Source organism: Pan paniscus, chromosome 8 (assembly GCF_029289425.2).
Source record: "Pan paniscus chromosome 8, NHGRI_mPanPan1-v2.0_pri, whole genome shotgun sequence".
Lineage (NCBI taxonomy): Eukaryota > Metazoa > Chordata > Mammalia > Primates > Hominidae > Pan > Pan paniscus.
In genome coordinates this window covers 59,001,091-59,013,629 of record NC_073257.2, presented here as the reverse complement: position 1 = coordinate 59,013,629, position 12,539 = coordinate 59,001,091, and the positions used below count along the sequence as shown (strand labels likewise).

General features: G+C 54.1%; 2 protein-coding genes across 8 annotated transcripts in view; both read right to left on the bottom strand.

Annotated features, from left to right (window-relative positions):
- The window catches only part of TIMM23 (translocase of inner mitochondrial membrane 23), a 253,508-nt gene that overhangs the window by 88,315 nt on the left and 152,654 nt on the right, over positions 1-12,539 (bottom strand). The window lies entirely within an intron of this gene.
- Positions 1-12,539, bottom strand: part of LOC100969124 (anthrax toxin receptor-like) — a 748,177-nt gene that overhangs the window by 729,874 nt on the left and 5,764 nt on the right. The window contains 7 exon segments of the mRNA XM_057298862.1: positions 8,045-8,105; positions 8,196-8,276; positions 8,638-8,706; positions 8,784-8,860; positions 9,861-9,894; positions 10,013-10,094; positions 11,965-12,036. Of these exon segments, the coding sequence (XP_057154845.1) occupies positions 8,045-8,105; positions 8,196-8,276; positions 8,638-8,706; positions 8,784-8,860; positions 9,861-9,894; positions 10,013-10,094; positions 11,965-12,036 (476 nt within the window).

The window sequence follows — 12,539 nt, the reverse complement described above, 5'->3', positions numbered from 1 at the left end:
GGTAGAGGCCATTATCCTAAATGAACTAACTCAGAAACAGAAAATCAAATATCGCACATTCTCATTTATGAGTGGGAACTAAACAATGGGTACTCATGGACATACAGATGGAAATAAGAGATGCTGGGGACTCCAAAAGGGGAGAGGGTGGGAGGGGGATGAGGGTTGAAAGACTACCTATTGGAAACAATGTTTGGTATCTGGGTGATGGGTACACTAGAAGCCCAGTCTCCACCAGTATACAATATACCCATGTAACGATCATGCAAATGTACCACCTGAATCTAAAATTTAAAAATGCAGCCCACCTGCAACTCAGCCCACCTGCATGATCAAGGGCTGTGTCCCTTTTCTCCGTTCACTAGCATGAGGAGCCCCTGACTGATGCCAAACCTGGGGGATCAACTCAGCTGGAGAGGAGGAAGCAGGGCAGGAGTGGCCCATGGAAGCATGGCTGGCAAAGTTCCCTCTGCCTGCCCCTGCTATCACTGTTCAACACAGAAAGCCTGGGAGGGTCCCTGTGGGTGGCCAGGGTGGAGGGTTCCTCCCCTCCGATGTCTTCTGAGCTCACCTTCTTAATATATGACTTCCTCCCTTGAGGGATGAGGAAGGATGACAGGCCCTAGCTTGAGTTCATGTTGGCTAAACTCCAAAGGCTCTCAATTCCCCCTAACAAACAAGTATGTTGATTTCCCCAGGATCACATAAAGCTCTTCATGAAATTGCACATACATTTCTTCTATGGGGTCTCAGAGTTGCAGGGATGGGAAGCAACATCTTCATGTTTCCACGTGGGTAACACAGAAGAAATAAAGTCTTTCTACACTTTCATGTTATTTCAACTCCCTTTCTGCCTAATGAAAGCTTTCCCACACTTTTCCTGGTGTCATGAGTACAGTGAACATTTTCTCCCTTAGTCTTCAGAGATACACAGTCCCAGGCACCTTGTAAAGTTGCCTTGGCTGCTCTGGGCACATTTGTATGTGGCTGTAGGCATTAGGCAGCTGGGCCAGACAGTCTAAAGCCAGAGGGTGCACTGTCTGGCTGGCTCTCCCTTCCCACACCTGCGGGCATGCATCCTACCTCTCTGGACCCTGTCTCGTTGCGCTGCACACAGGCCATGCACCTGCTCACCAGGCACCAGGCGCCCTTGTCATAGATACCTCCACCTGTCTAGCAATGAGGTGGGAATGCTCGATTCTTTGTGAAAATCTCTGTATTTACAGGACCAGAGGTGTTTTGTTTTGTGAAACAGAAGCTCTCCAAAAAATAAAACAAGACAAAAAGTTGATGAAGCCAGGCTTCCCATTCCAGGGAGAATGTTGAGAAGTGAAGTGTGGAGGGGCAGCATGTTCTCGAGTACCCACAGTTGCTCAGGGAATGAGCCTACAAAAGGGGAAAAACCAAATGACTGAGTCCCGTCCACCCCCAGGGGCTCTAGTATCCTCTTCCATTTCCTCAACATTGACCTGGCTCATTTCTCTCGACACCTTGTGCAGGGCGTTGTGTGCCTGGAAAAACCTCTCATAACCAGTTTGGGAGATAGATGTGCAGACACAGAGGGAAGAGGCTGGGGAAGGGTGGGAGAGGCCCGCTTCCCATCTTGGCAGCTGGCAGGACCCAGATGTGGAGTCCAGGCTGCGGCAGGACAGGAGGGTGCAAGATGGAGAAGGGGGACAAGAAAGAGTAACTCCTCGGGATGACAGCATTGAAGGTCAAAGTCATGTGACCCAGAGAAAGCCCCCAAAGCCCTACACACAGAGGCAAGCCATTGCGTTGAAGCCTTAAAACAAAGAAACAAACAAACAAACATGGGAGGGGGGACAGTGTGGTTATCACCGTCAAATTAGTCAATACTGTTTAAAATCCAAATCTGGTATATTTTTAACTTGTACTTGTCTTTCAGAATTGCTATGGAAAAGCATAAATATTGCATTCCAGTAGATGGGGGAGGTGGAGAGCCGTTTATTTACTCTCAAAGATGGATTAGGGATGACTGGACAACCTCAGCCATAGTTCCCCCCTCCTGACGTGCTCAGGAGCCCCATGTGGGGTGCCCATGGCCTGTGTGAGTGGCACCTTGGGCAGTCATGCAGCCACCATGTACACACGGTGGGCAGTGGGACACTGCCTGTTGACACTCATCTCTGTTGGGGCTGTGGTTTCTTCTATGGGGACAAATGATTAAGGAGGGAAGTTTATCTTTTCTAGTGAAATGAGGAGGATTCCCTGAAATTTGCCTGGTCTTGGGGACGGTGTGGGGTATCTGGGAAGATAATTAGCATTTCCAGAAAGCGCCTCACTGCCTTCTGGGACACATTCAGAATTTGAGTAGCCAAAAAATGGAAACCAGGGACAAGAAGATGAGTACAGGAAGTGAGATATGCAAGTATTTTTCCTTTCAAAAAGCTAGGGAGGGGCCGGGTGCTGTGGCTCACGCCTGTAATCCCAACACTTTGGGAGGCCGAGGTGGGTGGATCACCTGAGGTCAGGAATTTGAGACCAGCCTGACCAACATGGTGAAACCCCATTTTTACTAAAAATACAAGAATTAGCCAGGCATGGTGGCAGTCTCCTGTAATCCCAACTACTCGGGAGGCTGAGGCAGGAGAATCGCTTGAACCCAGGAGGCAGAGGTTGCAGTGAGTTGAGATTACACCATTACACTCAGCCTGGGCGACAGAGCGAGACTGTCTCAAACAACAACAACAAAGAAACAAACAAACAAACAAAAAGCTAGAGAGGGAGACACAGCATTGAATTCATATTTCAAAGACTTTTTGGGCTTTTTGAATGGAGAATTTGGCCTAAGGCCTCATGTGTCCCAGCCCTTGATGACAGATGAATTCGGGGCTGTTGGGACTGGAATGCATCCATGCCTGGCAACCTGACGACACCAGGGTGCTATGTCGTGGCAGGGGCAGTATAAATCCAGCTCACTCAAAGGACAAGCTCCGTGGTGACAAACACAGTTAACTTTGGTTGATCAGCAAGAATTCAACTCCTTTGACCATAAGAAAAGACTCAATGTATACGTCCAGTTCAGCAACAAAAGCCTGTTAATCTTGGGTGTTTGGTGCCTTAGAAGTTGGGCTCTGAGTGGGGAGTGACAAAGGGGGTTCTGCAGTGTGCCTGAGCAGTGGGGACAGCAGCAGCAGCATCCTGGAGGGAGGCCTCAAGCACCAAGCAGGGGGGAGGTGGCACCTGGAGGAGCAGGTGCTGGGGAGGCACTCCTGGCTGGGTTGAAGGCAGCTCTTTGGGTTGCACAGAGTCTGTGCTTGGGAAAAGTACTCCAGGCTGTGTCTCAGGCAGATCCTTGGGCTGCAAGGAGCCTGTTTGCAGGCAAGGCATTCCCTGCTGTGTTGGCTGTGTCTGAGGCACATCCCTGGGCTGCAGGGAGCCTGTGGTAGGGAAAGGTACTCCCGGCTGTGTCTCAGGCACATCCTTGGGCTGCAGGGAGCCTGTGGTAGGGAAAGGCACTCCTGGCTGTGTGGAAAGCAGATCCTTGGGCAGCAGGGAGCCTGTGCATACTGGGACTTAGTAAGAGCTAAGCTGAGGTACCTCCCCTGTAGGGAAGAGAAGAGAGAGAAGGTCACCGTGTTGGCATTGGAATTGGGCTCAGAAGGCTGCGGTTGCCTGGCTCAAGGGATGGGGCCAGGACCCATCGGGACCCACAGGGTGGGCCTTGCTGTGCTCCTCCTCTCTCCCCTTGGTGCTGCCTCCAGCCTGGACTCCTACTTCCAGACTCAGCTGTAGCGTTAAAGTCCCCTCTGCCTCTCCAGGCAGCCCTGGGTCTCTGACTCTGGACTCCCTCAGCCCTCGGGTTGAAATGGTTTGCTTCCCCCTGGTAGATAGGAGGAGGCCCCAATTACCTCTGTGCCCCAGCATGGCACAGAAGGCTCTAGTGAGCATGTGGAAGGGATGAGCGCTCACCACAGCCCTCAAGGCTGGCTCCAGGGACCCTTGAGTGGGTGATGAGCTGAGAAGGCAGCAGCTCCACGGTTCCCTTGGTTTGGGAAGAGGATGATCCAGACCCGTAGGAAGAGCAAACTCTTGTCTTGCAGAAGCAGCTGCTTTGCTTTCATCTTGGGCACACACCAGTGTAGCCAACTCACCACCCACACAGCTGCAAGCCACACAGAGATTGTCTCTGTGTTCGTCTGCAATGCCTTTCTCTCTGCTGGCTTCTTATGCTCATGATCGGGGCAAGCCTGTCTGAAGACTTGATCAGGGCCTTTCAAAAAGGCCCTCAGGGTCACTCTAAGTAAGGTCAAAGGGACTGGGGTTCAATCTAGCCTCTGACCTCAGGCTCAACCTCAGGCTCAACCTCTTGGGAATGGCTTTCCCATCTCTCAAATGGGCCCAGCAATACCAAACACGGATTGGTCACCCCAAGTCCATTCTTCCTGTCTTCCTTACTAACAAAGCCTGCTTTTGTTAAGAAAGGCAATGTGGTGCAACAAACCACCACGGCACATATTTACCTATGTAACAAACCTGCACATCCTGCACATGTATCCCGGAACTTAAAATTTAAAAAAAAAGAGAGAGGCAATGTGCTCAGTTGTAAAATGACCTTTTCCCAGTCTCCCTTGCTGAGCAACATGGCCATGTGAATGCATTCTGGCAACGGAGTATAAACAGGAATTGTTGGGCATTGCTTTAAAGAAGGCTGATTTCCCTTTTTCCTTTGTCTTCCTGCCTGGAGTATGAGTGTGATGGCTGGAGCTCCAGAAGCCATCTTGTAAGCATGAAAGCAAATTGAAAGCCTGGACTTTTCAAGGAGAATTGTTAGGTTTCCCCAAGGCTGTTCTCTTGGGGCTTAGCAGGCAGGCAATTAGATAACAATCTTTCTCAGAGCTGCTCAGCTCTCCCATTTCTCAATTTGTATAGGCTGCCCTTTGTTTCTGGAATGTTCTTCCTAATGTTGTCTGCCCAGTGAACTGCCACTCACCTTTTCAGACTCAGCTCCAGAGTGGCCTCCTCCAGGAAGCCCCTTATCCTTGCTCCCAGCTAAAGTGACCACCCTGCTTGGTCTTTCTGGTCATGTCCTGGCAGAAAGCTGAGCCCATTGTGGGAAGTGCCCTGTCCTTCTAGATGTGCCCATCCCTGCTCTGCAAGCATGCGGACTGTAACTGCATCCCCTTTGGCACCTGTGGCTGGAGGGTTGCAGCAGGATCCCAGGATGCCAGTGGGCATATGCTACTTTGCTTTGACCTCCCCATCTGTGATGTGGCGCTGATGATGCCCACATACCACGGCAGGAGCAGCAGCCCATCAATGCTTGTGGTTTCCCTGGCTTGGGGCCTGTTCAGCTCCTTCTCTACTCGAGGCCACCCTTCCCAGGCTGCCTGGAATCCCAGGGGTCCCCTGTCAGGCCAGTCTCAGCCTGATGGTCCCAAAGAAACCCTCCATTCCTCACAGGTGTTCCCCAGAGCGTGCAGACTTTGAGCTTGCTTGAACCTGTCATTCATGCATAAAGCCTCCCCTTGGGCATGTGAGTGACAAATGCCTCAAATGCTGGATTCCCTTATGGAGATGGTCTCTCTCTTAGTGAGAGGGGCCCTTCTCCCCTCTAGACCCCATCCTGGGACCTGCCCTCTCCTGCCCCTGCCCTGCTAGTTCCCATCCAGGATGATGTTTACTTTCCCCTTGTGCCCCCTCAGACCCTGTCCTGAGCCACCTGTGTCTGCAGCTGCCTGTCCACCCTCCTCCCTGCCTGATTGGGTCCCTGGCTCCGCCCATCCCCAAATCTAGTCCTCCCAGGACCATCTTCCCTCCCAGCTCACACCCTCCAGAGATGCTCTGCACTGCTGGCAGGATCCAGTCCCTCCACCCAGCCTGCACGCCAGACCGTCCCCTGCCAGGCTCCTGGGGTCTCCACACCCTGTGATTCAGGCAATCACATCCCAGCTACTAGAAGAGCTGGCTGTGCCCTGGCATCCTCCCTTGCTCCTCTGCCTTGAGGGCTCTGCTCCTTACCTCTCCATGTTGCATGTCTAAGCCCAGCCATCCTGAGCCTCAGCCTCAGTGCTGATGCTGCCTCTGACAAGCTGCCTTCCTTGAAGGGGAGCACCCTGGTCCCAAAGCCCCAGAGCACTAGAGCTGAATCTCTTTCTCTTTCTCCAGACAGCCTCTCTCTCTCCTTGCAGCACAGAGCTGCACAGAGGGGAGCTCTCTCTACCCCACCCCTACCCTCAGCTCTGCATGAGGGAGAGGCAGGGTTGGGGACAGAGCCCAGGACCAATCATGGAAGTGTCAGCACAGCTCCTGTTTCTGGGACCTACCAGCTCCCAGCCCTGTGCCAGTCCCTGCACAGCCCAGTGCCCTGGGACTCATGACAGGCCTGACAGCGTCCTTTCTGTTCATGGGAGGCATCACTGGAGCTCGCTGGAATTGGACTATTTGCTCCTTGTTGTGTGCCCATGGAGAGCAGAGCTCAGACATGTACGGTGTGTCTGTCCCCACAGCCTACTGCCAGGGCACCCTGCAGTGAGGAACAGGGAGGCCAGAGCCCAGCTGCTGGAGGCCCTGGTGGTCTTGCTAAGGGCCTCGTGATGTCCCCATGAAGGGATAATACCCAGGGCTCCCTTCATCTCCAGCAGCTGCAGTTGTGCAACTGCTGGCCATGCAGACCCCCAGCCTGCTCAGGAGGAGCTCAGGACAGACAGAGGCATCACAGAGCCCCACATAGGGCTGTCACCACCCATGCTGGGACCCCAGCTGGTAAGAGGGCATCCTTGCTACATCCCAGACAGCATGGACAGGCACTGGGGTTGATCCTGTGGGACTGAGGTGAGCCGAGGGTGTTTGTGTGGACGCCTTTGTTGGGCTATGGAGGTTTCCTTCTGCTCACAGGGTGCTGTGGGATGTTGACGCCCCCACTTCTTGTTCTTCATCCCCTGAGATAACCGCTTGGTTCCTGTTTCCCATTTTGTTGATGTGGTAAATTACACAGACATTTCAGCTCCTGCACCTGCCTGGCCTTCCTGGGAGGAGCCCTGGCTGCTCCTGCCCTGTGGTCTGGGTTAGCTGCTACTCCATGCCATTTGCTGGTGTTTCCCTGAGAGCTTCTCACACATGTCTTTTCTTGCTTTAGGGTTAAACTTACTGTTGTGAGGTTACAACACACTAATTGTACACAAGTACTCACACCACCACCCCCGCATATTCCCCCCACACCAATAGACACTCACATTCACACCCATGTGGACCACACATCCACACCCACCCACCCATGCACACTGGACCACAAACACACTCAACCCACCCCATACCACACATCACACCACACACCACACACCCGAAGCACACACACCCACACACCACACACACACATAAATAGCAAACACACATACACCAAAAATACCAAAGACATACCACACATCCCACACACACACCACACATATCAGCAACACACTCCCAACTCCCCATATGACACAAACACACACTGGACACCACATACCTGCACACCAGACACCCTTCCCACACACCAGCAGCCTTCCACACACCAGGCAACCTTCCCACACACTCCCACAAGACCCCCACTCATGCCACACACACACAGTGCACATACACCACACATACACACGCATATATGCTCCCTACGTACACTCACACCCCCACATACATATTACACAGCACCTCAGCTCCCACACAACATACACCCAATACAACACACACAGATGCATCACTCATGCACACCCCACACACACCACACTCACAGCACATATACACACCCCACACAATCTCACACACATTTCCACAGCACACAGACCACATATTACCCTCTCCCGCAGACTTCACACACATCAAGCCTCCCACAGCACAACTTCCCAGACATACTACACATACTGCACCCACACAAACTACATACACACATACCACACACACCAAACACATACACACCACATACACACACCACACTCACACACTCCCCACACACATCCTCCCCCACACATACCAAACAAATGCACACACTCCATACACGCATGCACTCATGCACACCACCCTTTGGCAACCGCAGGGCCTCCGCAGCTCTCACCTCCTACACACTCAGAGGAAGGCTCCACCGATATCACATCAAGACAGACCTTTGACGTGAGCTGGAACACAGGAGGGGTGGGGCAGGGCAGGGAGAGTGGGCTTCCAGCCACAGGATCCAAGTCCCCAGCCCCTCACCTCCGCCCACTCACAGCATCAGTGGTGCTTCTCAGGACCTTGAAGCCATTCTCCACTGCAAACATGTGGCCAGGGCTGTCTGCAATTGCTGTTAACTACAGAGAGCAGAGCTGGCTTGGACTCCCCGCCAAGAGGTGAGGATGCAGCAGACCCCCAGCCTAGGAGACAGTGTCTTGCCCCCATGCTTTGGGGGCAGCAGAATATCAGGCTCTGAATGTCGCAGCCTTCTCCAGCCAGCAGCCCACTCTTAGGGAGCAGGGAGCTCTTCCACCCTCCCCGCTGGCATGGTGGGATTTATACAACACGCTGTCAATCACTTCTGCAGTGGCCATGGGTTGGCCCAACTCACTTGGGGCAGCTTAGACAACCGTCCTCGGGGTGGCCCTGGGAAAGCCACCTGGGACGCCTTTCCCCACTAGGCTTGAAAGTGGCGCCTGGTTACCTGTTTGGAATTACCTGGTCCAGCTTATAATCAGCCACACCCAGGGTGTAAACGTTGGCCCCCAGTTTCCGAGCCTTTTGAGCCTAAGGGAAAGAAGGCATTGCATATTGGTCATCAAAATACATGGAGCAAAATGCTGGTAAGTATGAACTGGACTCACTTCTCTGAGAGTGTCCTGAAATGCATGTGCCACCAGTTCTCCATTGGTCATAGCAATAATCATGCTGGGAACCTTGTCTGTAGATGAAGCAAAGAGTGGCCTGCTCAGCAAAGGCACCAGGAGTGACCTCCAGAAGCTCCGGAACCCCTGCAGGTGGTTGGGCCCACAGTGCTGCCCACTCCAGGGCATGGCCAGGTGCCCCCACCTCATCCTCCAGAGGAGAGGCTGCCAAGACCCAAGCACCTGCCACCCAGAGACCCCCTAGAGTCAGGGAGGTCTCAGCCCAGCACCCATTTTACAGTGGAGGGGCTGAGAGGGGCAGGGTCTTTCACACCAGGCTGCCTGAACCCTCACCCACTAGAGGCCTGCACCACCTCTGCCTGAGGGCAGCTCCAGTCAGGAGTCCACAACCACAGGCCTGTCCCACGGGCAGAGGGAGGAGCTGCTGGGCCCTCCTGTAAGAGACAGGCTCAGGGAGGCTCCCAGGGGGCCGGGTCTTGCTGTGAGCAGAGCCTGCAGGTAGCCCTGCCGGTATCTCTGTGCCCAGGAGTTCAGGACTCCAGGTCAGTGGCACCTGGCCAGGGGACCCCACAGCCACCTCAACACCTTTCCTCTCCAGCCCTGCCTTTTCCTGACAAGAGCTACAGCGACACAGTGGGGAGGGAAGTCGGGGGCCCTGGACAGCCTTCTGTACCATATGAGACAGGGTCAGGGAATGCAAGTCACTCGGAGGGGAGACATGCAAGGGAGGAGAAAGACTAAGGTGTGTGCAAGGGGGCAAACCCCTTGGCTCTTCCCTTGTCCTTTTCACACAGCCCAGCTGGAGGACAAGTACCTCAGGGTTATGAGCACCAGAACTGCACACACAGGATCCCACACAGTTCTCAGAACTCCATGGGGCGGGGGCTTACTATGCTCATTGCACCAGGGAGGGAGCTGGAGCTCAGAGCAGGTGAGCAACTTGCTCCAAGAGGCAGGGCAGGTGTGGCCTTGTAGAGTCTGCACACAGAGCTCTCTGAGGCTCACACCCAGCTCTGTTCCCCCTACAGGACCACCATGGGGACGGCAGGTGCTTACTTCCAGAGTTGAAACTTTCGATCTGTTGAATTGCCTGCAAGAAAATGAAGAAATATTGAGCCTGGACAGTGAGATGATCCCACTGATGCTCTAAGATTTTGTAGGTTAGGGTTAGGGTGAGGGTTAGGGTTAGGAGATCAAGGGGTCTATACCTTTCTAAATCCTGCCTGCATGAATGTGTGCCCTTCAGGCACACTTTTCTGAAGTTGGCCAAGACTGTTTTTTATTCTATTCCTGAAAAAAATAAAAAAAGGTGGTTGACCTGGAAAGACATTGACTGTTAAAAATCAGCTCCCAAGCTCTCCGGGAGCCACTGTTCTTTGTGCAAGGCCTCCTGGATGAAGGAGGGGCCAGGCAAGGGCTTTGTCCGGCTCATTCCTCATTGTGATTTTGACCAGAGATTTCAAGCCCTTCTGAGCTCATCTCAGATACAGAGAATGCAGGCCTGGGGAACTTCACCAGAGCCCTGCTTGGACCATCTCTGGTGACAGTGGGAGCTTCCTATGGATGAGCAGCTATGAGTCAGGAACTGCAATGGGGCTGATATTCCTAACCCTAACCCTAACCCTGAACCAGGGATGGGCAACTGAGAGTCAGCCACTGACAATGGGGTTGACATTCCTAACTCTAACTCTAATCCAAATTCTAACCCTAACAAGGATGCTCTTGTGTTGAGCACTCCGTCCTTTAACAGGTAGGGCTGCATTTGGGAAAAGTCATCCTGCTAAGCCACCAGCCCTGCACCCAGCCCGATGGCCCCAGACCCCTGACCCTGACTCAGTTTCCTGTTCTATCTTTACCCTGATACAGGAAGTAGCAAATCTGCTTAGAGTGTCTGGCCTCCTTGACTTTCTGTGCCCCTGAAACAAAAAGACCAAAGGCTGGAGAGGCAGCCCTGACGGCTGTGCATGCAGGGGCTGAACACTGATCTGTGGACTGGCCGGGGGATGTGGCCTGTCAGCTGCTGTTAAAACAGACAGAATGGGCTGGGGCAGCCAGGACTGGCTCTGGTGGCAGGACTGGGACAGGCCACGGACTTAGGGTCAGGCTAATCCAATGTGACAGGCTGAGCCTGCACAGCAAGGCTGGGCAGAGCATGGACCCTGAAGGATGGCTTCCCACTGCGGGCAGAAGAGTCCTTGCCATGGCCAGAGCTCTAAGAGCCCTGCCTGCCCAGCCCAGGAGGGGAGGAGGCCAGACCCATCCATACCCAGAAGAGGCCACGGCCTGGCCTTCCTCTGGCCATGCCCAAACCCCACTCCCCATCTGGGTCACCCGCCACAGTCCTCCCCCATAGACTTGCTTTTTACCACCTCACACCCACCCAGTCTCTCTGACAAACCCACAGCGCAGGACACACAGACTCAAGCTCCTCTATCCTGTATTCCCTCAAAGCTGCAAGTGGGGCCCAGTCCCCCATCCAGTCCTCAGTGTCCTTACCTCTCTTCTGTGCTTCATCTCCTCTGGGCCCAGTTCCGGGCATGTGCATTGGAAGTGCCCTCACCTCCGGCCAAACAGGAACTCTGCTGTGCCCCCTGCTGGGCCTGGGCTCCAGCTGCCTAAGCTTGTTCCTCCTGCCTCCCTCCACTTTCCCAGCCTGCCCCAGAGCTCAGAACCCCACCCAGGGGCTCCCCAGTCTGGGCCTGCCAGCATCCCTGCACTAAAGTCCCACTACTCCCACCACCAGCTTTGACCCTGACTCCCTCCCGCACTGGTCAGGGCAAGGGGAACAGGCACAGAGCAGCAGCCAGCACATGTGTGTGTTCACAGGACACCCCCACCCCCCACCAGTCCCTGCACCCCGGGAATCCTCACAGCCACCGTTCAGGGAAGGAGGCAGGGCAGAGAGAGGGCAGGGGAGCGTGAAGTAGGGGAGGCTGAGAACTTCTGGAGCACAGGGGCCTGCGGGTAACCTTGCAGCCATGGGTAGGAGGATGCAGGGGAGCCGGGGCTAAGGTCAGGTGGTTACTGTGAGTTGCCCTGACCGGCCTGCCCTGTGTGCTGTCGGGCTCCCAACCAAAGTTTCCGGGAGCCCCTCAGCTCCCTGGAGCTCCCTCTGGCCAAGCTCACCAGGCCTCCCTTGGGGGATCCAAGCAGCACTCACTTGTCTGAAGTGAGTGGCAAGACAGTCTCGCCGTTCGTGGAGTAGGCGATGAAGCACATCGGAATATTTGGGCTGTGAAGGAATCATGTGCTGGTGAGAAGCCAGAAGCAACGGCTCAGAAGCCAGCGTGGTGAGGCCAATTCGCCACCTCCCACCCCAACTCTTCCGCTTTGGAGCCCCTTGCTGGACACAAGGAGGTGAGATAAATGTAGTGAAGGACTCTGAGGCCTGTGGAGACAAGGGCTCCATAGAAGGGAGAGTCAGGATGGCAACTCACTGCATCCCCACACTCCCAACACCCCAAAGACACTTGCGCACACACACATGCACACACAGGCACACACACGACACACACATGCACACACACACAGGCACACACGCACACACACAGGCACACACACATGTACACACTCACATGAACACACAAACACATGGCACCCACACACAGGCACATGCACACACACACACAGACACACATATCTTATAATGAACAGGCAGGGAGATGCACACACAGCCCTCCCAGCTGGCCTCCCTTCTACTGGAAAATTCTTTGCCTCTTCATCCCATTCTCTCCT